The sequence below is a fragment of the Triturus cristatus genome, chromosome 4_2 (assembly GCF_964204655.1).
Source record: "Triturus cristatus chromosome 4_2, aTriCri1.1, whole genome shotgun sequence".
In the NCBI taxonomy this organism is placed as follows: domain Eukaryota; kingdom Metazoa; phylum Chordata; class Amphibia; order Caudata; family Salamandridae; genus Triturus; species Triturus cristatus.
In genome coordinates, this window is record NC_140586.1 from 24,377,411 (window position 1) to 24,404,234 (window position 26,824).

The window sequence follows — 26,824 nt, forward strand, 5'->3', positions numbered from 1 at the left end:
CTCATCCAGAGAGCGCTTCTACTGTATCCGCGGAACAGGTTTGTAATCTCATCCTCTTTAATTCACGTTGTGTATTGCGGCAGCTGTAGTGCTTTTCACCAGCAAATCAGAATACTGCCCGCCCGTTACTGCTTTATTGAAAGTAAAAACCCATGTTTTAAAAGCGGCCACGGTTTCCAGGGCGTAAACTTTGCCTCTTACAACCCTGCCTTGAAGGGCACCCCCACCCCTTAACATGCAACCCCTACTCCACTTCCGCTCAGCCAATGGCCAGCTGGCCGCCCTAAGCAAACTTTTCGTGTTCTGAAATACACTAGAATTAAGTGTGTATATATTAATATTATTAAAGGAATGAACGACATAAACATTGTTCACTTAGTGTGAAATGTGTGTAGCGTTCTCTCCCGGCCCGAACAATTCTGCCTAAGAGGTTATAGGGTAAACTTATGAAACAAAATAAAATATAAAACAAAACAGAGAGTAGTACGGCCTCTGGTCCTGAGAGGCCATTAGAACAAAGTATAAAAGAGTACATTCTGATCTAAGTGTCTGTCAGCGCTGCACTGGAAAACATACACAGTTTTACAATTTACAGCTCGAAATCATCTCCAGGCCTAATGGACTGGTCTGCATTCCACAGTGAGCTACAAGTTGCGGGTGGGGGGGGAGGGGGCGATGACTACAAACACACCAGCTGGCTCCTGGCTCCAGAGGGCTATGGGTGTTAGGCCATGAGAAACGCTTCCTAGCAAGAGACATTTTTATACTGCAGCGGACATTATTCCGAAAAACAATATTTTTACAAGAGTATATTTTTATATTCAGGATGAACCCAAATATGAAGAACCACAGCTTTTTTTTAACACTTCCATCAGTAAAAGCGAAATGCTGTCCTTATTTCTTAGTGCCTCTTGAAATTTGAATTTTGCGCAAAAAAACATTTAAACAAGGTATGTCACACTTTGGCACACAGCTAGAAAACAGGACAGAATGTTGCAGACCAGTTAATAACAAGCCACAGAATAAAAGTAACATTGTCACAATTAAAAGGCATAGTTTTTCACTTGGGTAATATGGTTAGGGTGAAGATGTAAAAAAATATATACATAAATAGCCAAACATAAGGTTGCGCTGCAAGGCAACCTGCATGCACCAAATAAAAGTTCTAAAATACTTACATACATTTAAAAAAAGATTATAAATTGATAAAGCGTAAGTGTCAAACAGTAGGCTGACCTTTCTGCGCACAGGGTGACTCAGTGAGATAAATGCTCCTGGGCTATGAAGTGCCCAAGATGTCACAAGAGTTCAAATCCCTGAAATTTGCGAATAACATTAACAGAGCTCATACTCAACCGAAACTGTGTATAAAGAAATACATAAAAAACACAAATTGTTATTAGGATTCGAATAAGCAGAGCTCATTATGCTCTTGAATTCAAATCACCATTTTTTTTTAAGGCTGAAAGATGAGCTTGGACTTTCAGAGACCAGCAGAGCCACCAAAGAGTGTCCAGTTGGAGTTTTCATAAACTCTGAATTTATTTCTCTCTATTCTGTTCAAATTATTGAAAACACGGCAGGCAGCTCACACAAACTATTTGAAGAAAAAACCAAAAATGTCCATATTTCATTTCATATTGATTCATGTGAGCTGTTTTCAGAGTTGTAGCCAGTCGCAGGTGGAAAATAGTCATCACAATGATATAACAAATGATATTGCATATGCTTGCTAATGGCATCAGAAAGGCAAGAGAAATCTGAACATACACAGATGTAACGATAACCAACCGAGAGCTAGCTGCTCCAGAGCAAGGAAGCCCGAGACAGCCTTGGCAACACTAAATCTGTTATGAGATGTGTGAAATATGTAAAAGTGTTCCAAATCGCACACTTTCTACTTGTACCACAAGTGCTGCAGCAATGTGGCTCACATATTCCCGAGGACAGCAGTGGTATGGCCGAGGAAGGCGGTGGGGGTGTTATGACAAAAGCCCAAAGAAATAAATTCATTGCGGACGCCAAAAAAAACAAGCATTGGCATAGCCAATAGGTCTCGCCTTTGGGACCTTATAAGTGTTTCGTTATCGAACACAATATCCTTGGTGCAACAACATCAAGTGTTGCATGGCTAAACACTTATAAGGTCCCAAAGGCGAGACCTATTTGCAATGCCAATGCTTGTTTTCACAAATGTAGAGGTTCACTCATGTTAGAGAATTCAACTAAACGGAGGTATTGGGTGAATGTGGAGACTTACTCAAGTTGTTGTTACATGGTTGCAAGATTATTGGCAGAGTACCTGTGGGTTTAATCAGGATGCAGTTTCCAAGGAGTACAGACATTTGGAATGCTCGCTATAAAGGCAGATTGAAGAGGGACTACCGAAGAATGCACAAAGAGTCCACTCCCAGAAGTCCAGATGTACTACATACAGTTCAGAAATACATCCACGGCTAGATGTGCAAAAGACTAGTAATACGTAAACGGCCAGGTTTTAGCAGTTCTATTGTGGCAGTGCTTAGGTCAGTACCTTTTTGTGATGCGTAGCCAGATATATGTTTTGGGAACAGTGCTATTTGAGCCACCCCTTTTGTGCGACTATGCATCAGGGATGTATGATGGGAGGTGTTGGAAGGTGTTGCTGGTTGAAAGTTGTTACATTCCCCTGGTTACGTAGTAGTAAATAGGCATTTATGTATTGCAGAACTATATTAATATGCTATTAAACAGGCAACTGAATTCTTTATCAGAACGTTTGCATGCAAAAACGACAGACTAGGGATGCTGGCAGCACACCATCTTAGTGGAGGGATTGTGGGGTCATGACTGATTCAGAGTTCCTGGCCCAAGACCCCAAAAAATACATTTAACAGTGAGCCCCTCTTTGCCTTGGACACCCTTAAATAGCGAATTCCCAAATTTAAAAAAACATGAAAGATGTTTTTAAGTTACAACTTTCCTTGTGGTACCTGAACCCCAGTAGCTTATCGAGGCCTCAGAACTGGTGGTAAGGCGCAGAGGAATGTTACAGATGGAGTAGGGAAAAAGCTGGATTTATAGGTTTTAGACCGTGCAGGCCTGCAGCTATTTTTGGGAATAATCCTTTGCAAATAGTCTGGTATTTCAGCTGTGAATTTCTTCCTTCTGAGGTAGTTTTGTGATGTCTCTTTTCCTTCAGGGGTTAGTTTTCAGGATGTAAGTCCCTTGTGTTTCTGCTGTCTTATTATTGAGATTCACCAACTCTTCATTCTGTTACCAGGTCCTTCAGGGCAACCGGAGAGGCGGCCAGGGGTATCGCTATCAAGGACAACGCCCCAGCAGCAGTTCCAATTCCGGACGGACCGAAAACACCGGCCGCTACAGGAACAACTCCTGGTACCAGTCGACGCCCCGATACCAGGGCTATCCGTCCCGACCTCCAGGGCCTACCAGTGAGCGGGGGCACACTCAGTCTACCGGAGCCAACAGCCACGCTGCCTCCTCAGATGTCTCCCAGCCCACCTCCACAACCGTTCCGCCTTCAGGGTCACCTAGCCCAGACCACAGAGCACTCCCTCAGCGGAAGCCGCGGACGACTCCAACTGAAGTGACGAGCTCCTGAAGGGGCTCCGCCCACCTCTGCACCACAAATTGCGCCTCCTAAAATGGACTGTAGAGAACTGGTAGCTAGATTTATTAAGGAAGACAAGTTTACAATTCCCTGTTTTGTGTCCCTGCTGCCCTCTTTCTTTTCTATTGGGCTTTCCTCTTTTCGCTCTGCAGCTGCTCCCTTTTTCGCTCCTCCTTCACCACCTATCCTCGTCCCTGGAATTAGGATGTAAAAGGTGTCCTGCATCTTTAGTAGCCTGACTGCCTCTCCTCCTCCTTCCTCAGCAAGCCATTTCTTGACAGCTCTTCCGGAGCCAGTGACTAGGCTGTGTGAGTCACCCAGGTGTTTAGGTCACACACTAGTGTGCCAGAAAGCAGAATTTTCTGTCAGTTATTGCTCCTGTTTCAGTTTGTGGCAGAGAATGCCGATGAGGTTCTTGCTGCATGTTAGACCTTTTCCCAAGCATACTGGATATATAGCCTTGTTGGCAGTACATGCTGAACCAAGGCTCTGCCCCGTTTGCAAACTCTTTTCCGATGTGTTTCAGATAATACCAGGGCTCTCTGACATATCCTGTACTGTTTCCATTTAGTGTAATCAAACGCTAGACACTGCTGCATGTTAAGTCTGCCTTAGTTTGTGCTAAAGAGCACCAAGCTCACTGCCTCTTGCTGAGCCTCCTCTAGTCATTTCTGGGGATGAGCAGGCTCTGTGCTTTATGCTACGTGTATTTTAGACAACACATATCCTTGCTTTTAATTGTACCAGAGAATTCCAGATTCTGTTCCATGTGCTGAGAACCCTACTATCGTAAATCTACCTGGGAATAGCCACCCTTGGTATACATACCAAATCTATTTTGTGTTTTCCCTGAAAATGAAAGGGCCTGCCTTATTTGACAAGTAGGTTTCCATGTATGCTCGATAATTTCAGGCCTTGTACCATATGAGCATATCCCTAGGTGTACAAGATAATACTGTTCCATCAGTTCACACTTTAGTGTGTTCCAGGCTGTCCACAACACAGTGTACTTGTTCCAGAGCCTCCTGGGCCCTGTGTTGCACAGCATGCCTGTCACACTGGTTCACAAGAAGTTAATGTGTCAGCCACATGTTTAGTTCGTTTGTAGTTTTGCAAGTGCAATACCAGGCCATATGCAGCATGCTCTGTTCTTCATGCTGAGCTTGGTCGAGGTGTGCCAGATGATATTTGGCTGAATACTACTTGCTCAGCCTTTCCAATGTACACCTAAACATACCTGGCCCTGGGACACCTGCTGAGCTATATAAAGTATTGGCCAGATAATGAGGCACTGTGCCACATATTCAGCCTCTTTCCAGGAGTCCCACCAGGCCCCAGGCAAATGATGTGCCATTTCCAGGGAATGCTAGGTCTTGTGTCATATAGCCAACCAGCTTTTAAATGGTGAGAGATTAAACCTCTCTGTTCAAAGCTGAGCTCTTTTTAGTGTAGCGCATACCAGGTCACGTGCCACTTACTGGGCCTCATGAAGTGTTTGCCAGATCTTGAGGTACAGTGGCAATTGTACAGCGAATTCATAGACTTTTAGACTTTGAGCCCATGCTAAGCCAGTTCTTAGGTATGCTAGAAGAGTATAAAAGAGTATATGCGGATTCTGTTCTAGGTGTGCCCCAGACGTTTAGGCCCTGTGCCCCATGTTGATCACTTCTCTTTGGCATAACACACAATATTCTACCCTTTGGCACATGCAGCACTTGTTTGTGTGTGTCCTACAAAATTTGGCTTCTGTTCTGCCACGCATTCTCAGTCCATCCTCTTCTATTCATAATGTTAATCCAGAATACACTGCGCTTTTCAGACGCCCACTTCCTCTGACATCTCAAAACCTTTGAAGGCCCCATATTTCGGTAGTTGCATATTCAAAGTCTGTCCTCTCTGGCTTCCAGGTTATGGAGACTGAGTTTGAAGTTTTAGAGAATATCTACCCTGTTTGTCTACACCCTCAGTGATATGGACCTTCAACCTCTCTGCCACAGGGAGTGCGACACTCCTGAGGCCACAGCAGGTTTGTGCTCTGGATGTTTCTCCCACCTGGTTATTGTTTCACATCATATTTCAACGTTTCCTCTTGCACCACTCCTTCTCACACCACCTCTCCCCATATATGCTGCCATCCCTCCTTCACCGTCCTATGGGCTTTCTCGTTCATGCAGTAAGTTCCACTTACCATGAGATGGCTTGACTCTATGCAGCTGTTGCCGCTGGTCCTAGAAGTGCCTTTTTTGACTTATCAATATAACTTCTTTGTCTCTCTCCTCTCCCTGGAGGGATCTGCCTGAGAGGCTGAATTCCAGGCAAGCTCCTGTCTGAGTGTAGTCCATGCCCTTCCGAGTTCAACCCACATTGTGCCCCACAACTTCAGTGCCAGGCTGTGCAATGTGCAGAGCCCGGACTTGGTGCCAAGCCTGCCTAGTACAGAAGTGCCCACTTGGTGACAGGCCTGAATTGCATATGAGCGGCCGCCATTGCCAGTTGTACATTCTAAGGAGCATTGTCATTATCCGGCCTGCACTATATGCGATTCCCCACCCAGTGTCAGATCGTGCATTGGATGGAAGAGCAGGCATGTCTCTTACAGAGGTGTCACATAGGGGTGAGAGCGGATTCCTATATGGGTGCAGATTCCCCATCCCAGCGCCGGTTATTCAGGTTTTAGTGGGATTTTAGGGAACCCTTCTGCTGTCTCTATTCTTCACCCACCCTGTGTGGAATATGTCCCTTCCTCTCACCTTGTTACCATCCTTAATTTAGTTGTACAGTAGTTTGCCGTTGGCTTCTCTGGGCCGACCAAGAGACCGGTCTCGCTTGGTAGGTCTCTTTTCCTGTGCCTCGGCCTGCCCAGTCCGTCTGGAAGTTGCTTTCCCTGTCATCTTTCCTCCCTGTTGTGAGATTTTCTGCAGGTGCGCCAGTGGGCTTGGGCCTCCATTTCTACTTCCAAAGCACTATCGTGACTCACCTCGCAGTGCAGTTGGGACATTGATTTTTGTAAAACCAAAAGAAACATAATGAAAAAATGCATCGGTCAAGAAGCCTCGTTCTGGACTTGCCTCAGCCATGCTGAACTGTACGGACCAAAGGCCTTGATCGTGACCCCTGCCAACTATGAGCGCGAGCCATATTAACTCTGCGCCGTATGAGCCTGTATGGACCTCCAGTGTCCGCACACTGAGCTGTGCCGCCACCAACATGGAATTTTTACCTAGATGTTGACCACTGCGGATTACTTTTTACTGCTGTTTCTGTCCTTTTTTCCACAAGTAAACAGCATGGAAAATGTTCTGACCAGTGCCCTTTGTCCTGCGTGAATGATACATTATTCATTTGAGGGGTAGATGTTGGGCCCTGCAATGTGTATAGTTGAAGGTTAGGAGCACCACCTCCTTGTATTTGATTGTGTGTGGCACTGGTTTTACACTTCTAACCTCTGACAAGGTCACAAAGTACTCTGATTGGCACCGGGTTCCCATTTTTGGAGTGCATGGTTGAAAAGATTAGTGTGGTGTATGTGTGTGTGTATGTGTGTATATATATATATATATATATTATCTACTGGCGGTCGCCAGTAGATAGTTATAGTTAGGACCGAGTTTCCATAGGAAATCTCAAAATTCTATTTTGAATAACTTTGGCGCCGATTGACGAATCCTCGCGAAATTTTCAAAACTAATGGGGCGCTCCGCTCTGCTCCTACCCTGAAAGTCTCGGGGTGATTCGTCAAGCGGGGGCCGAGAAAAAGGGGGGGTCCCAAAACGCGTTTTCCCCATGGATTTTTCCATAGGGACTTTAGTCGCAGCTACAACCCGAACGGCTGAACAGAATTACGTGAAATTTGGCAGAGAGGTAGCCATAAGGTCCATGAAGTGCCTTTTGCAGGTTTGGTGTAAATCTGCTCAGTATTTCCAGAGAAAATAGCATTTAAATCAATATATATATATGTACGCGCTCAGCGTGCGCGCTGGGTGCGCGCACCAGGCCGTGCGCGAGCGCAATTCTGATTGGTTGTTAGATCTTAGTAAACATTCGAATCGGTCGAAACCAGGAAGTGTCGGCCGCCATTTTGTCTCTCGCACTCTGAGGGGGTGAAAAACAAATGTGGAGAACGTGAAAAGGGGGCAGGGTGGACAGTTCCTGACCCCCTAGCCGTGGTCAGGGGGTCCCAGAAGGACCCCAAGGGCAAAAAAAAAAATTATTTTTTTTTCGAAAAATCGCCGAGTGCGCGCACCACCCAAACGGAAAAAATTCTGCGAAGTTCGCGCAGCGTGCGCGCACTCCGCGATTTTCAGAAAAAAAAATGTATTTGGCCCTTTGGGGCGATGCGCTCCGTGCCCACCGCGCGCGCACGCTGTGCGAAGCGCTCCGTGTGTGCACGGCACGAACTCAGTAAAGTGGGCGCGCGGTGCGCAAAGCGCACCGTGCGCGCGCCGTGAAAAAGTTTTGTTTAAAAAAATATATTAATAAATACATAACTTAGCATTTAAAAAACCGTACAAATTCACTGAAAAAACCATAGGTTTCACACACGTTATAGTTAGGAATTAGCATTTAAAAAACCTTGCAAATTCACTTAAAAAACCATAGGTTTCACACATGTTATAGTTAGCTGGGCATTTCCCTCGTAAAAAAACAATGAAATTCCCCCGTTATAGTTAGTGCAGGCAACTATAACTCACGCGACCGCAATCCGCTGCTGATGACGCAGATATTACATCACTGATGACATATGTGTCTTACTGAAAAAAAAAAATGAAATATATGTATAGCTAAAGATGAATGGAAGAAGACATGGGTAAATAAGTGTCTAAATACAGTGATGTAATATCTGACGTCATCAGCAGCGGATTGCGGTCGCGTGAGTTATAGTTGCCTGCACTAACTATAACGGGGGAATTTCATTGTTTTTTTACGAGGGAAATGCCCAGCTAACTATAACATGTGTGAAACCTATGGTTTTTTAAGTGAATTTGCAAGGTTTTTTAAATGCTAATTCCTAACTATAACGTGTGTGAAACCTATGGTTTTTTCAGTGAATATATATATATTATCTACTGGCGGTCGCCAGTAGATAGTTATAGTTAGGACCGTGTTTCCATAGGAAATCCGCAACATTCTATTTGGAATAACTTTGGCACCGGTTGACGAATCCTCGCGAAATTTTCAAAATAGGTGGGGCGCTCCGCTCTGCTCCTACCCTGAAAGTCTCGGGGGGGGATTCGTCAAGCGGGGGCTGAGAAAAAAGGGGGGTCCCAAAACGCGTTTTCCCCATGCAATTTTCCATAGGGACCGTTAGTCCAAGGTGCAGCCCGAACGGCTGAACAGAATTACTTGAAATTTGGCAGAGAGGTAGTCCTCAGGTCAGGGAAGTGCCTTTTGCAGGTCTGGTGTCAATCTGTTCAGTAGTTCCTGAGAAAATCAAAAGTAAAATCATATATATATGTGGGCGGAGCCTAACCACACATCTCATCCTGAGATCTGATTGGCTGTCAGCACTTCATCCAAGAAGTGTTGGCAGCCATCTTGGGACCAATATACATGATAGCACCTCATTAAAAAGCATTGCAGTTAATAGAAGGTTTTAAGACTTTAGTTACATTATAAATCATTTGTTGATGGTACCATACTCATTTTAGGAATTGTGGTATGTTCTAAGGTGATTTCACCATGTGAAAAAGCCTTCTGCTGGGATATCATGATTGAGAGAAAAATATTTTCTCATGCTTTTCCCACAGAGGTTTGGAAGGTGATCTATAAGCTAAACTGAGAGCTTATTTTCTGTAAATTAACATTATCTTTCTCAGTCATGTGAGAATGAAGTCTGACATTCTCAGTAAAACATGTACATCCAACAAGGGCAGAGACTGTCAGTTGATTCCTTTGTGTTCTACTGCAGCTTCCCAGAGTGTTCCAAAGAACAACTAGAGCGCTAACAGTACTACTTATGATAAACATATGGCACACCTGAAGCCATCTTGCTTGGATTAAAGTGGTAACTCTTAAAACATTTAATTTAAAAAGGAACAAAATGAGGGGGTTCATTTTTCCATAAAAAGTATGATTAGTGCTGCAGAAAGAAAAATTAGGGCACATTTTGAGTGACTTCTCAAATCCTCTTCTATTTCATTAAAAAATTCTGACATGCAGACTGAAACATGCACTTTCAATACCAGCAGCAGTTTTCCCCGGTGAGCAGTAGCTTTACTACAGTGATCTAATGAGCAAAAAGAGTGCTTACATTCTGAATTTATGGCAAATGTGTGACACATCTGAATGCCTTCTTGATGGAATCAAAGTAAAAAACTGAAAGTATTTCCTACTGAGGAGACTGCAGTAAATGAGGAAATTAGGAAACTTCATAACAAATAAGTCTCCCAAGATGGCCACCAGAGACAAAAGAGCCCAAATGTAGCCCAAAATCACCCAGATGTAGCCCAAATATAGCCCAATGACAGAAGTGTGCAAAACACTTATTATTTTGTGTTTTTGCAGTGTTATATAGTGCAGACTTGTCAGGTATTGGAGTGCTTTACATGAGCATTGGTTACATCACGCAAGAACAAATTCATTTTGGTTGTAGACATGGGGAGATTAAGTGATTTGACCAGAATCACAGAATGTCGAGCTGAAGCAGAAACTCAAACCTGGTTCCCCAGTTGCAAAGTCTGCAGTTCTGGAAGTAACACCACATCCTCTCCCCTAAGTGCAACATTTAATCAAGTGGTCAACTGGATAAAAAAACATAAAGCTAACAAATAATTTAAAAGTGCTTTGTCGCTATTTGAAAACTCAGAAAATATGTCCTTATTTTAGTCTTTTAGAGCACTAACCATAATTTTGATGCCAATAAGACCCTCTCATATATGTAATTTCTAAAGGAAATGCTCTAGGTATTACAGTTTTGATTACATCAAGATGACGTCAGGCGTTCCACACTTTTGTAATAAATATAGAATGTTAGCAATCTAGTTGTTCATTAGGATACTGTTGAGAGGCAGAGGCCAGGGGCACGGACTCTGAAAATTGAAGGCAGGTAGGAGGGTGCAAAGGCAACAATTTAACCACACTGAGCAGGCCGGAAGGGCCGTGGCAGCACAACAGACTATGGAGGGCAGTGGAAAGGGGGACAGAGGCAACAAACCAACAATACAGGACTTGCAAGAGAGGCTGTGGCAATGTAATAGACCATTGTGGGCAGAAGGAAGAGGCAATGGTAGTACAACCATACATGCCAACAGACCCAATTCAGCCAGGAAACATCCAATGTTTTTAAGCTCAAATGGGCTTTATTTGATCTGTCTCCTGTCTACAATCTCCTCTTTTTCAATGTAACTCAAAGGGGAAAATCAATACCCCAGTTTTTTTTCAAAATCTCCCTCTTACCAAGTTCAAAATGTTCGCAAGTATGGTACATTGGATCATGGAAGGAAATGGGGTAGGGACATGGACTTGGATAACAGAGGACAGAAGGGACATGGAGAGGTGCACCAACCTGACCCTGCAGGGCAGGCATCAGGGTTTGCAGCAGCACAATACACCACACAGGGCATGCGGGACGGGGGTGCAGCACAACAATCCATAGAAAGCAAGAGGGAGGGGACAGGACCATGCACATGGACAACAGAGAACAGAGGGGCAAGAGGCAATGGTAGCTAGCTGACCATAATGGACAGACAGGAGAGAAAGCTGCAGCATAACAGACCATAAAGGGCAGGAGGGACGGATCAGGGGCATTACAATGGAACAGACAAGCCAGGAGGGAGGGAGTAGGGGTCTGCACATGTAAACAGAGGGCTGGGGGCAAGGGGGCAGGGCAGGAGCAGTAAGATAGCCATGGAGGTCAGGCAGGATGGGCACTAGAAGCAAGACACACCATGAAGAGCAACACTGAGACTGTGATGGCATACACACAGACCATGGAGGGAAGGTGGGAGGGGGTCAGGGGCAGCTAACTGACCACACAGGGAAGGTGGGAGGGGCCATGGCAGCACAGAAGACCATGCATGGCAAGTGGGAGGGTTAGTGGCAGCACAATGGCTATGATGGGCAAGAAGGAGGGTGCAGGGGCATGCACAAAGGACGATGGAGGATAGAAGGGAGGGTCAGGACCTGTGCACAGACAAGAACGTTCAGGGGAAGGGGCCTCACAACAGACCGCACGGGGCAGGCAGGAGGAGCAATTGCAGCACAAAAGACCAGGGAGGGCAGAAGGGTGTGGTAGTACAATGGACCATGTAGGTTCAGGAGGAAGAGGATAGGGGCATGGCATGTGGACAGGCAGGGTGGAGGTGGCAGGGACAGGTTACAGTCATCTGACAATGCTAGGCAGGTGGGAGGGGAGTGGCAGCTCAACACAACACTCAGAGTAGATAGGAGTGGCAGGTCCATGGAACATGGTGGGCAAAGAGGATGGAGCAGAGGCATGCACAAAGACATCGGAGGGCAGGGGGAAGGAGAATAGGGGCAGCAAGCTAAGCACAGAGTTTAAGCAGGAGGTCAATGATGGGGCATAGAATTGGGCAATGGAGGGCAGGAGGAGTGGACTGGTACATCATACTAAATTGAGGGCAGTGGCAACACATCAGACCATGCATGGCAGGAGGGAGGAGGCTAGTCCATGGATTCACACAACAGAGGATAGAGAGGAGGGGGATGGGGCAGCAAGCTAACTGTTCAGAGAAGGCGGGTATTAGGAACTTTATTGTTTTTAAAACGTGTGTCTGTGCGAACTACTTTAAAATATGAACAAGTATGCAGCAGAATCTCACTTTTATTCAGGAAGAAGAGGACGTTTGTGACTGTGACTCCGGGCTCACTTGGCAGAAACACCCCCTGACCCTCCACCCCCTATCGCAAAATGTAATGCCCGTGAAAAGGGTAGGTGAACACAGTGTTATATAGAACATAGTCCTGAGAGCACGATTGAAAATGAAAACTAGATATAGTGTATGGTATAAACTATACACCAAAAAGTGTGATATAAGATGAACCGGGCGTGAAATATAATATGCAATACATTGTGCGCAATTACAGATTCATTGGAGAGCGCGAGATAGCACATGCACTAGCGCGTGCTATGCGATATGCGCCTTGGAGTGTAATATGCACAGGGCAGTGTTGTGTAACCTAACTAGTCTCTAAAGTTGTAATATAAAATATGTGCTGGGGAGTGTAACGTTGCATATGCACTGTGACAAAGATATGGATCCCAGATTGTAATATGTATGGCATAGCACTGTGCGTTATAACATAGACATCGAGGAAGGCACGTTAGATGGGGCAATATAACCCGTGCGAAGACAAGTGTGGCATGACATATTCACGGGGTGGTGTTACAGTGCACATGGGCTAGAGAGTGTCATAGCATATGCACTAGCTAGTGGAATACAACACAGAGGTGTGTGGCACTCAGCAGGCAATGGTGGGTGTAACACAGCATTGGGCTCTGCCAGGAGCGCGCTGTGACTCTCAAGTGATGTTCGTCCCCTTTCCAGAGAGTAAAATAAAAAGTATTACACATCCGGCAGTGGATGTGTGTTTTATTAACCGTGAGGGGGGTTTCTTGCATAGTTTTGGTCTAATTTTTGTCGCTTGGTGTGCATATGTATTAATAGCTACCCATGTTTGTATAAATAAACGACAATGGTGTCTACCGGGATTAGGCACAGTAGGGCATCAGACATGTCAGAGCTTCACTAGTGGTGTAAATACATTCCAAGTGGATTCATTGTATGCATAGTCGCCTTTTAATGAATATCACGCAAATCGTCATGGTGATAGGTACGTTCGGTTTGTCCAGCATGTCCTAGGTGTGTCTATAAACATATATTTTTAAAAAATATTAAACAGTGGCCGGCCCTGGGGATTGGGGTCAAAAAAATACAATTAGGAGACAGGCCCTGGGGGATGGGGTCATAAGGGCCAATAAATTAGAATAAGAAGGGTAACCACACAGCCCCCCTTCTTAAACTTAAAATAAATTAAAGACTGGCATTGTGCCGGAGGCCACGCCCCCTCCTTGCAGCACTCTGCAAACGCGCCCCCTGGCGAATTGTAAGCTGGGGAATTAATTCCTCTTCAATACTGAGGGTCCCTGAGGGCCAACTAGCCCAACAGGCATCTCCAGTATGCGCCAGGGAGCTGCGCTGCAGACAGGTGTTCTGAGGCCAAGCCCCTTTTTACACCTCTCTACAACGCAGCTCGTTGGCGCTTACTGGAGGTACCTAGTGGTCTAGTTTGACCCTAGGGACCCTTAGGATTCAAGGGGACTTAATCTCTCAACTTAGAACAGCCACAGGGCGCGTTTACACAGTGGTGAAGGGAGGGGACGGGGCCTGAGGTGACGTGTGTAAACACGCACTATGGCACGTTTTAAATTGGGGATATAATTTCCCTTCAATACTGAGGGCCCCTGGGGGCTAACTAGCCCACCAAGTGCTTCCAGTAAGCGCCACTGAGCCGCATTGCAGAGAGGTGGTCCAGGCCGTGCCACTTTTTACACCTCTCTGCAACGCAGCTCTGTGGCACTTACTGGAGGTACCTAGTGGGCTAGTTGGACCCTAGGGACCCTCAGGATTCAAATGAACTTAATCTCCCAACTAAAAACGGACACAGGGCGTGTTTACACAGTGGTTAGGGAGGGGACAGGGCCTGAGTTAACGTGTGCAAAAAAGCCCTGTTGCCTGTTTTAAGAGGTAGTTTTAATCCCCCTGCCCTATTATATACTAGGGGCATACAGAGGAGGTCATGCTAATCACAGGGGGACCCCAACGCATAATGTTCCCTAGTGTATGTAGGTGTTTTCACTGTATTGTAAGTGTCTTTTAACATAGCACTGGCTCTAGGACTGGTTAGTCAGACACAGTTACCACCAGTATCCGTCTGAAAAAGTTGACGGTACAGGATGATTTTGCAACAAGGCTTCTTTCTGCTCTTCTTTTTGTTCTTTCTGCACGTTATCCTTCTTCCTGCACTTTTCTTCGTCTTTGAGGACTTCTGTTGCTTCTTTCTGCACTTCTTTTTTTCTTTCTGTGCATTTTTTCTTCTTTCTTCGCATGTCCTATCTCTGTAGGCATAGTTAGAAATTAGCATTTAAAAAACCTTTGAAATTCACCGAAAAAAACATAGGTTTCAGGCACGTTATAGTTAGGAATTAGCATTTAAAAAACCTCAGAAATTCACTGAAAAAACCATAGGTTTCAGGGGTGTTATAGTTAGCTGGACTTTTCACTTGTACAAAACCATTGAAATTCCCCCGTTATAGTTAGTTCAGCTAACTATAACTCGCGCACCCGCAATGCACTGCTGATGACGTCACATATTACATCACTCATGACATGGTCAGTGACATCACTCATGACATCACTGATGACATCAACCTTGTGATAGAGTGGCAGACCTTCTCTCACCCAAATATAACCTTTGATATACACATTCAAAAATAGAGACTAAAGTTTTCAAAACAATGGACATACCAATACCAGTTACAACAACCTCTTCAGTAATTCTAAGATCCGCATACACATCCACTCATTCACCAACAGTCCTATACAGTCACTCATACATGTACTCACTCGTCATATGTACTCATACACCTCTACATCCTGTTACACAATGCCACTCATCCATAGAGTTACTCACACACATAGTCACTCATGCTAATAAAGAATCAAACATATATTTACTTGCATATACAGTTATACACACACCACCACACTTACTTCTACGGAAACTTACACATACTTAGTCTTTTAAACAATCACTTATAGAAACACATACTTATTCATACAGGAACTCTTTCAATCTCTCTCGCTCACATATACTCACTTATATACACCAATAGTCACATATACTAGTTTAAAACATATGTAGTTACTCATAAAGACACTATTGAGACAGTCATTCACTCACTAACACACCCATACACACACTCATCCACCCATACAGTCCTGCACACATGCTGTCTTCAACACATACAAACAGTGAGTCACTCATTCATGCACCTATGCACTACATAATACCCCCCGAACCATACAGACACTCAGACACTCATACTGATACTCAAAAAAACAACTAATAACCTATATAGACATTCATGTAGCTACTCACCAACCCATGCAGCCACTTATACACAAAGTGAGAGACTGATACAGATATTTACATATTTAAACATTACTCACTAAGCCATGTATTCACTAAGATACACTAAATCAGTCAGTTATACAATCAATTTTTCAAAAACAAATCATCCATTTAGACACTTATATACCCATTTATTCTAACATCGACCTTGAGATATACATATATAAAACATATGTAATTTTCAGAAAAACACACATTCAGTGGATGATGTCATCAGTGATGTCATCAGTGATGTCATTTGAGATGTCATCAGTGATGTCATGAGTGATGTCACTGACCATGTCATGAGTGATGTAATATGTGACGTCATCAGCCGTGCATTGCGGGCGCGCGAGTTAGAGTTAGCTGAACTAACTATAACGGGGGAATTTCAATGGTTTTGTACAAGTGAAAAGTCCAGCTAACTATAACACCCCTGAAACCTATGGTTTTTTCAGTGAATATATATATATTCACATACACATATATACATACACACACACAGAAAGTACAGGAGGAGGTGCATGGTGCAGGGACTTCACATGTGTTGTGTTGCAGAGAATGTGAGAGTAGGTGCAGTTCTGCACGTGGATACTATAGGCACTAGAGATCTCCACCCAAGGATGCAGTGCTGAACAAGCTTGGCAATACAATGTTAAGGAGTAGCCATGAATCAACCAGCAAATATACTGTAAGTGGTCACCCAAGAAAGGTATAGCCTCTGCATCCCGGTAACATTGCTAAGCAGCCATTACGTGTGCTGTAAGGAGTGACGGAGGTCCAAACCCTGGAGGTATTGTTTAGCATCTAGTGAATATACTATTAGGAATCACAGAGAAGGAGCAGACTGCCTTCGCGACTCCAGAGGCAATGTTAAAAAATAACGAGGGATTACTATATTCAGTCATTCTAGGAGCGACAGGGGCCCTATGCCTGGAAGCATGGTTAAGCAAAGGGGAATTACACTTTTGAGTATGACCACCATTTTGAAGACGTTTATTACTTTTCGGTATTCACAAACTGCACTTCTGTAGTAAGTCCAAGACAACACATGGCTAGCTACTGGTACTGTAACACTCTCCCATTGAAAATAATGGAGGTAGGGACTTACTACAACAGTGTAAGTTACTACAAAAGTGCAGTTTTTTGAATAGCCCTTTGTAGTAGTAATACCATGCAGAGTCAACCAGGTGATTTAGCCCCTGAAGGAACAGTTCAGAGGTCAGAGAGTATCCTCTGAAGTCCACCAGATACGAGGGAACCACTGTTATTCAATTAAATTCAATAGTTCTTTATTCGGTGGTTAAAAACCATCATAAAAGAATACACATATATACAGTTAAAACAGTATTAAATCAGTATACAGAATATTGAATGAATCTATGTACATACAAATAATTCATTAATCAGAGGAAATCCTTATTGGTAGCTTGCTAAAACTAACAAGTCCACCAGATACAAGAGAACCACTGTTAATCAACCAGTGAGACTAGTGGATGGAGTTAACCCAGCTCTGGACACTGCTCTGGCAGGTTAGCGTGAATGCCCCCAGGGTATATCTGAGCACGGTCCATGGTATGGAGAGTAGCGAGACTGATAATGGCACAACCCATTTAAGAGACCTGACTCAACAGATAGATTAAAGGTCTGTGGGTTTCAGTGTCATCATCTGTCTATGATAGAAATGTGGTTAGCTCTACAAAGATAAGAGGAGGGAGGTTCAGAAAAAGGATACGAGATGGGGGTAAGAAGTCTTGGGTCCTTTCCAGGATAACAGACTCACACAGGAAGAATACACCAGAAGATGTCTGCAATCTGCCGGGCCCCCTCGATGCCCTGGGAGGACAGATTGAAGGAGCCTTCGGTCAATTTTGTCACAACAGTTTTGCAACTCAACTAGACGTCCAAACAGAGACCTTGCTGAACCCTTAACGTAGGTGACTGTTGATGAAGTAACTTTGCATAAGAGGGCAAGCGATTTATTTTTTGTTGGATTCCCCAATTAAGAAGTCTATGTAGAGGAGGAGGAGCATACAAGGTGCCATGGAGCAGTTAGATACCAAGATGTATGTCTGGGTGTATTGAAGGGTGTTTCTTGCTAAGGAAGTGGGTGTACTAACGAGGGTGTGCTGCACGAATGGCATTGTCACCAGGTAGAATCATAAAACATTTTACTTATTAAAACCTTTAATAGACTCACTTTTTTTAACATCATTTAAAAAAACAGACCTCACATTTAAGAACCTGCAAATAAAACTGGACCCGGTCTCTTTGCACCGAATGCTTGGCACTTGAAAAGCCTTTTTAGTTCTTAGTACTCTGAGCTCTATCATCCTTGATTTTATTTATTCCAGACTTTTGGGGCTGTACCTTTTCAACTTTTGGTGTTTCAGCAACATCTGTCTTTTTCATAATTTCCTTTAGTTGCAAATATATATTTATTACGTTTCTTTTTGTGAGGCAAGTTTACAATCCTATTGGTAGTTTGGTTGTTTCCTTATGGATACAGGGTAAATTTGTTTAGTGCATTTAAACTCTAGATTCCTTAAGTGCATGCTACTGCGACATGACATTTGCCATGTAGACATTGAACACAAAGCACGTCTGCTACACCATGGAGTGACAGCTTAATAATTTGCTAAAGTTTCAGAATAGATATGTTCGAGGCATGTGTGCTGTAGATATACATGCTTTGCATACTCCTGCCATCTAGTATTGGGTCCGGATGTTTGCAAGTTGTTTATCTTCGAAGACGTCTTTCCCATTCATGAGGTAAAGTGACTCTTCCTTTCAGTGATAGTGCGCATGGGCATTGACTCCATTGTTACTGTTTTCTTTCTGCCATCCGGTTCGGATGTGTATTGTTGTGTTCAAGGTCAAAACCGTCCTTTCGGTTTCCTTCGGTGCTCAATCCTCTGTACCCTTGATGGTATTGTTTTTGTATGTGTTTCCCTATTCTCCTCATATTGATTTGTTCAGGAAACTCTCTATCTTCAGTTGAAAACATCGTGGACGGCCTCTGGGCCTAACCGCGTTTGTCCAGGCTTCTGCCAATGGACGGACTCCGTTTCAAATCTGTCCTCGGTGCCACTCCAAGTATCCTTGCACTGACCTACATAAAGTCTGCAACTGGTGCCTCTCACCGGAAGACAGCGAAGAAGATTGTGAGGCTTGTCGGTCGTTCCAATCGAAAAAGACTCTTAGGGATCGTCGGCGCGACAACGAGAAATGCAGCGCCAAAACATCCAACATACTCCGGATATCTTCGTAGAAGAATCCGAACAGGAAAAAGCGACAGCAGCGGAAGAAGGGGCCTTCTCTGTCCCAGAATCAGATTCTGAGCTGGAAATCGAACTGGACAGGGTGCCTTGAGTACTAAAGCCCCTTTACCCCATAACCTCTCTTCCACTAAACATAAGGCTTCTGCACCACCTCTGCCCCACCATCGGGCCCGGCACCAAAACAAACAGTCCAGCCTTAAGGCTCGGGATCGAGTTGAGACAGATCATCTTTGGATCTGAAATCTTCCGCTCCTAAAGATAAGTCTGGTTCGGAGCCAAAACCTTCCGCTTCAAAGGACAAAAAGGACAAGTCCGGTTCAGCACCGAAACTGTCAGTGCTGAAATAGAAAGATCTTCTAATGCCCCGGAAACCAATCCTGGACGTTATGAAAGAAAGATTAGACCCTCAACAGAAGAAACTATACATTAATCCAGATACTGGACACATTTTAGCTAAAACACCTTCCAAATGGAAAGTCAGTTTAGAGGACACTGGTTATAAGATTTCTCTCAAGAAGAAAGATATTGCTACAAGTCCTATTCACCCTACTTTGCCATCCCGTCCACCTCCACCATCTTCACCATTACCACAACTGACAGGCTCAGATCCACTATGCACAACACCTCAGGGGTCTCCTCATACACAGCTTGATTTAGGAGATGATGACAATGGTCATTTACCAGCAGATCCATGGGATGACTATAATATTGATCCACTCATGGATAATGATCCAGATTTATACCCTGCAAAGCCATCACCTACAGATGATAATGTAGCTTATCAAGAGCTAATTTCAAGGGCAGCAGCTTATCATGGAGTTATATTACATAAAGAGTCTTTGGATGAAGACTTTTTATTTGAGGCACTAGGGTGTTCACATAGGACTAGTCCGAGTCTACCCATGTTAAAAGGAATGATGAAACATGCAGATGAGATATTTAAGGACCCTATTCGTGCCTGCATTTTAACACCTAGGGTTGCCAAAAAAAACAACCCCCCCACCATCTGATCCTATTTTTATTAAAGGATAGCTACCCTTAGACTTAGTAGTAGTCTCTAATGCTCGTAAGAGAGCAAACTCACAGACCCCTGCAGAAGCATCTCCCCCGGACAAAGAGTCTAAATTGATCGACGCAACTGGTAAAAGGGTAGCCGCTCAAGCCGCTAACCACTGGTGCATTGCCATACGCAGGGCCTACTAGCTAGGTATGACAGGGCACACTGGGACGAGATGGAAGGCCTACTTCAACTCCTCCCAGAAAAACACAATAAGAAAGCACAAGAGTTGGTTCAAGAAGGCAAACTCATATCTAATTCCTCCATTAGATGTGCTTTAGATGCGGCTGACACTGCAACGAGGGGCGTTACCACCAGGATTCTCCTATGTCGATTTGCTTAGCTCAGAATTTCAGGTTTTAAACCGGAGGTCCAGCAGTCTATTTTAAATACTCCTTTTGACAAGCAACATCTTTTCGGACCTCAAGTAGATGAGGCCTTAGTAAAAATGAAAAATGTCACAGATGTTGTGAAATCCATGGGAGCGCGTCAAACAGAGGCTCCTTTCGACACTCATTTTATAGGGGAGGGTCAAAAAATACATCCTCAGACCCCAATACTTCCTCATATAAGTAAAATACACACCCTCTTCCTCTAGAGGCTTCTATAGAGGAGGGTACAGAGGAAACAACTTCAAAGGTAGGGATAAGATCACGCCAACGCGTAACTCCCCTTCCCCCAATAAATAGTGACTTGCCTACACTTCCCCCGATCATTTAACACCTGTCGTGGGTAACTAGTCAACAATTTATCCCCATTTGGCAATCCATAACATCAGACAAAATGGGTGCTACACATTATCCAACATGGTTATTTCCTGGAGCTCACCAACAATCCTCTCAATATTCCATCTCGCACTCACAAACACTCGTCAGAGCATCTGCAGCTCCTCAAACAAGAGGGACAGGCTCTTTTAACAAAAGAAGCTATAGAACCAGTTCCATTACATTACCAACGTTTGGGAATTTATTCTCTGTACTTTCTAATCCCCAAAAAGGACAGCTCCTTAAGATCAATTTTAGACTTAAAACATTAAATCTGTACATACTGTCCGAACACTTCCACATGGTCACGCTTCAACAAGTGCTTCCACTTCTACAGCAAGTTGATTTTATGTCCACACTGGACTTAAATGATGCATACTTTCACATTACGGTTCACCCAGCACATTGCAAATATCTCAGATTTGTGATAGCAGGAAAACACTATCAATTCAAAGTACTCCTATTCGGAGTAACTACTGACCCCAGAGTGTTCACAAAATGTCTAGCAGTAGTAGCAGCTCATCTCAGAAGACAACAGATTCATGTCTTTCCATACCTAGACGACTGGCTCATCAAAGCCAGCACATAACAAACATACTCAGACTACATTAGACCTACTCCACCAATTGGGTTTCACGTTCAATGCGCAAACGTCTCATCTTCATCCTTCACAAATGCATTCCTATCTGGGAACGACTCTAAACACTTGCACAGCTATAGTCTCTCCCAACTCCGCTACTACAGTATCAGACCAATCAATACTTAGCAGTCAGAACTTTCATGCAACTATTAGTAATGATGGCATCATGCATTGCAATAGTGCCTCATGCAAGGTTACTCATGCATCCTCTACAAGATTGCTTATCACGTCAGTGGAATCTGTCACCGGGTTAATTAACTGGTCTAGTGTTGGTAGACAGCCGCACCCATTGCTCTCTGCAGTGGTGAAACACACAAAACTTCTTAAAAGGGCGGCCCCACATCGACCCTGTTCCTCAGGTCGTGCTAACAGCAGACGCATCTCTCACAGGTTGGGGTACCCATCTTCACAATCTGACAATTCAAGGTCTATGGGACGACAAGTACAAGAGTCTTCAGATAAACTATGTAGAGCTTCTAGCTGTGTATCTAGCACGGAAAGCTTTTCAGTCTCACCTCATAGGGAAAGCTGTCCTAGTCAATACGACAGCTATGTACAAAAACAGGGAGGGAGACACGCTCTGCAACTGTCACGCCCCTCCTAGACCATTTGTCATTTGGGAATCTATCACAAAATTCATCTTCTGGCAGAACACCTCCCAGGAGTGAACAATCAAATTGCCAACCTCCTCAGCGGGAAGCGGCAAAAAATACATGAATGGGAAGTTCATCCCCAGGTTCTCCTTCCATAATAATAATAATAATAAAGAAACTTGTAAAGCACACAGGTACTCCAGCTGGGGTGTCCCAGCGCTAACACGGAAATTGGTATAGATAGTGGTCAGTATACCTTAGTCATTACAACTAAAGAGACATGTTTTCAGGGCCTTTCTAAATTCTTGTTCGGACTGCAATGCGCGCAGTTGAAGAGGAAGGTTATTCCAGCATTTAGAGGTCCCCACCTCGAAAGTCCCCCCCCCCCCCCTCCATTCTGGCTTTCGCGAAACGGGGGATGGTATGGTATCATTTGTGGTTAGACCTAAGAGATCTGTTCTGCTGGTAAGGACGAAGTCTCTTCCTCAAATAGTTGGGCCCCCTTCCTTGAAATGCCCGAAAAGCAAACGAAAGGACCTTAAATTCGATGCGCTTGGCCACAGGTAGCCAATGCAATTGTCTCGGGTAAAGGGAAATACGTTTGCGAAGAGGGACCAGCCTGGCCGCTGAATTCTGCACTATCTGAAGCTTACGGATCAGTTCAATTGGCAGACCCATACTTTCAAGAATGGGGTTTTCTACAAATAGATCTGTTCGCCACAGTGGACAACTCAAAACGCCCAAACTTCGCATCCAGGGTCCCACAACCTCCATCTAAAGACAATGCCTTATGGATGAATTGGTCAGGGATATTTTACTGTGTTTTTCCGCCCCTCCCCCTGCTTCCATTTCTGGTTCGGAGGCTCAGGCAAACATCCCTCACATAATTCTAGTGGCTCCCACTTGGGCCCGTCAACCGTGATTACTCCAGTATTGGAACTTTCATAGATTTCAATGTCTTGTATTATTCCCAGTCATCGGAATGGGAGCCTTGGTAAATAAAAAAATAACATAGCAGTAGGTACAAAAGAGAAAGAAAGGCCTAGGCCTCATCTCATTTTGTAGCATATCACCCTCTTTTTGTAAAAGAGACCAAAAAACATGTAACAACCAATCAGATTAGCCTCACCCCCTAGAACCTTCCTGAGAGAGCCTCAGAGCCTCCGATTTTCTACCGCACGTTGTGCTAAGGGATGTCAGACAAGGAAAAGAAAGCTTTATTTAAAGCCTGTGCTACTTGTTCTAAAAAAAGACTTTACATTGAGGACAAGCATAAATACTGAATTTATTGCTTGTACCCTGATCACAAGGCCACTGATTGTAAGATCTGCAGGACCTTCTCTACCAAGACTCTGAGAGACAGGGAAGGACGTCTATTGACCTGGTTACAGAAGATGAAGTCACGTAAGGAAGTAATATCCAGTGACAGTGAAGATTCCTCCTCCGCTACATCTTCAAGGAGGTCTAAAAAGAGGGGTAGGTCTTCCCCTTCAACTTCGACTGAACCTCCTACTAAGGCCTTACAAAAGACCTCTGATAGGTCTGACTGGCCCAGTCCCAAAAAATCTCCTCACCGCGGTGTAAAGGAGAGGGAGGAACTAGTTCCTGAGGTACCTTCTACTCAGAAGGTGAGCCATGGACCTTCTGTTTCCTCTCCACCATCTGAAAAGGCAAAACTTTTCAAGAAACCAGCATCTGTACCTCAGGAGGGAAAATCTGAGAAGAAAATCCGTCCGTCGACGACGACAATATCGGGTACGTCGACGACGGTATCGAAGATTCACCAGGCGTCGATTCCAGCTCCGTCGACGGGGCCGTCGTCGAGAGCTTCGCCGCCGCCGACTTTGACAACGACTTCGTCGATGCTACAGGTACCTGTCACAATGTCGTCGACTATGTTGACAACCTCGACGATGATGACGCCGACAATGGTGGCGGCAACGACGGCGATGACAACATCTTCGATGGTACTGATGACGAACTCTTCGACGGTACCATCGATGATCAGCCCATCGACGATCCATTCTCCGTCGACGATTCCTTCGACGACGTGTTTGTCGACGACCTCGTCAACGATACAGAAAGTTCAAACTTCTATTAAAAAACGCCAAATCACACCGGAAATGACATCTCCGCGTAGAGTGACACCATTACCTCCGGCATTGCTCTTGGACGAGGAATATTCAGAGGAAGAAGGTCCTTATGGGGATGCGTACAGTCCATCCCAACTTCAAGTAAAATACCACGACTCGGATTCTGACGATTATTACTTGAAACAACAACAATACCCTCCACGAAATAGACCTCAAGAGCAAACACAACAGGGTATGGTGGCTTGCCATCTTCACTTATTAGTTACTTACAAATCTTGTTGTTAGATTATAAGAGGAGATTTCCATCTCAAACCTCTGATCAGCAATCAATGCAACCGCCGCCACCACCACCACCTCCGACCTATTCTTCGGCTACAGTGGCTCCTCAATTATCTCAACCTCCGGAGCCGGAACCAATAGAAGGTCGCCAGAATATCGTCACTGTGCATGATGATGATGATGATTCATCAGATAATGATCAGAATGTCGAACAGGTCCCGAATCTGGATAGAGAATGGGACGAATATATCATTCCGGATCCTGCTTCGCCATCACCGGATCCTATTGATTCTCCTCCAGCAGACATCGGAGGTTTCCATAATCTTATGGAAAGAGCTACCAAGAGGTTTGGCCTTCCCATTCCAATTGTACAATCAGAGTGCTTTCTTTATGATTTTAAGGGGCCTTACAGAAAATCCATCCATTCCATCCCGATTGTGGAGCATGTATGGAGTGAGGGAATAAAGGTGATGCAGTCTCCAGCTACCGTCATCCCTGTTCTACCATGGATAGAGAAAAAATATAAGGCTCCTGACGATAGTCCCGCTTGCCTGTTTGGTCAACCAAAGCCGGATTCTGTTATCTCGCAGGCGGCGCAATGAAAGTCAAAGAATCCATTGGCGCCCCTTACCACATCACCGGATAAGGAGGGAAGGCGCCTAGACAATGTGGGGAAGAGGTTTTCCTCTATTTCCAGTCTCCTTGTTAAAGCTGCCAATGCACTAGCAATTTTGGGACGATTTGATCGCCAAATGTGGTGCGATTTATCTCCATTTTTGGATCAACTGCCAGATGGTTCCAAGGCTGACGCGAAGAAGATCCTGGAGGAAGGAGAGCGGTCTTCTTGAGAAATCATCGATTGCGCAATGGACATTGCCACCACTGCTTTTCGCGCCTTGGCAGGTTCAGCTGTTCTAAGGCCGCAAGGCTGGCTTCGGGCTACCTGGTTTCGCCCTAAAGTTCAGAATAAGATCTTAGATTTACCATTTGATGGAGACATGCTTTTTGGGAAGCATGTGGACGACGCTCTACAGGACATAAAAAAAGACACAGAAACGGCAAGGTCCCTGGGGACATTGCAATGCCGCAAAGTGCCTTTTCGGGGTGCAAGAGGAAAAGGTTTTTCTAAATACAGAGGAGGATACCAACAGCGCTACTCCTCCTATTCACAGTCTTCACAGTCGTACAAACCTCAGTACTCTCAACGCCAAGGCCATTCGGCGTCTGTCTCTCGCCAGCCTTCAAGAGGACGACAGGGGCGTCAGGGGAGAGATACCTCTAAATGCCAATAGCGGCTTCCCGGCTCTGCCTACTGTTTCTTCACCCCCGGTAACATCAGTGGGGGGCAGGATATCACAATATCTCCACGGCCGGAAGATCGTAACATCACATCGGTGGGTCCTCAATATCATCCGGTTTGGCCACACATTAGTTTCAACACCTCCCACCTTCCAGAGCCCCTCGCGCCACCAAATCAAAACATCTACATCTTCTACGTCTCGAAGCTCATCAACTGCTCATCAAAGGAGCGATAGAGCCAGTACCTCTATCCCAACGAGGAAAAGGGTTCTATTTCAGGTTTTCCTGGTTTGCAAGATGGAGGAAAAATGGTGCCCTATCTTAGACCTGAGGGAGCTCAACACCTATCTCATAAAACTCTCGTTTCGGATGATATCTCTTCAGGATATCTTGCGTCTCCTGAATCCAGGCGATTACATGTCAACTCTGGATCTCGAGGACGCATACTTCCATGTTCCTCTCCACCCAGCCCACAGGAGATTTCTACGCTTCACAGTAGCCAAGAGCCACTTTCAGTTCAAGGTCCTGCCTTTCGGACTCAGATCCACTCCACGGATATTCACAAAGGTATTGGCCCCAGTTGCAGCGTTTCTCAGAAAACAGTCTCTACAGGTTTTTCCCTACCTGGACGATTGGTTGATAAAAGCTCCATCTTTTCAAGCAACTACAAGGGCAGTCGAAAGTTGCATTCAGCTTTTCAATCATCTGGGTCTTCAGCTCAACAAAGACAAGTCAGTCCTCCTTCCATCCAGGTCGGCCAAGTTTCTAGGGTCCATTCTGGATACAACTTGTTGCAAAGCTTTCCCATCAGAGGAAAGATAGAAAAGGCTGATTCTTTCCGCCCGTCAATTGCAAAGAAGACGATCTCGGTCTGTCCGTCTGTACAAATCTCTCCTAGGATTGATTTCATCATGCATTCCCTTAATTACGCATTGCAGACTTCGTATGCGCCCCTTACAAGAACAACTGGACATGCAATGGTACCAGGCGGAAGGCACGTTCGACGACAAGATAAATCACTCGTCTTATGAGAGAGGCGGTCAACTGGTGGACGATCAAAGACAATATCTCGA

At 44.7% G+C, this 26,824-nt stretch overlaps 1 protein-coding gene across 4 annotated transcripts in view; it reads left to right on the plus strand.

Moving 5' to 3' along the window:
* SPATS2 (spermatogenesis associated serine rich 2) overlaps window positions 1-6,912 on the plus strand; it is a 432,511-nt gene extending 425,599 nt beyond the window's left edge. For all 4 annotated transcript variants that reach the window (XM_085600260.1, XM_085600261.1, XM_085600259.1 and 1 more), the window contains one exon: window positions 3,263-6,912. In XM_085600260.1, the coding sequence (XP_085456386.1) occupies window positions 3,263-3,604 (342 nt within the window). In that variant the 3' untranslated portion in view covers window positions 3,605-6,912. The remainder of the gene's footprint in view (window positions 1-3,262) is intronic.
* Window positions 6,913-26,824: the final 19,912 nt, after the last annotated feature.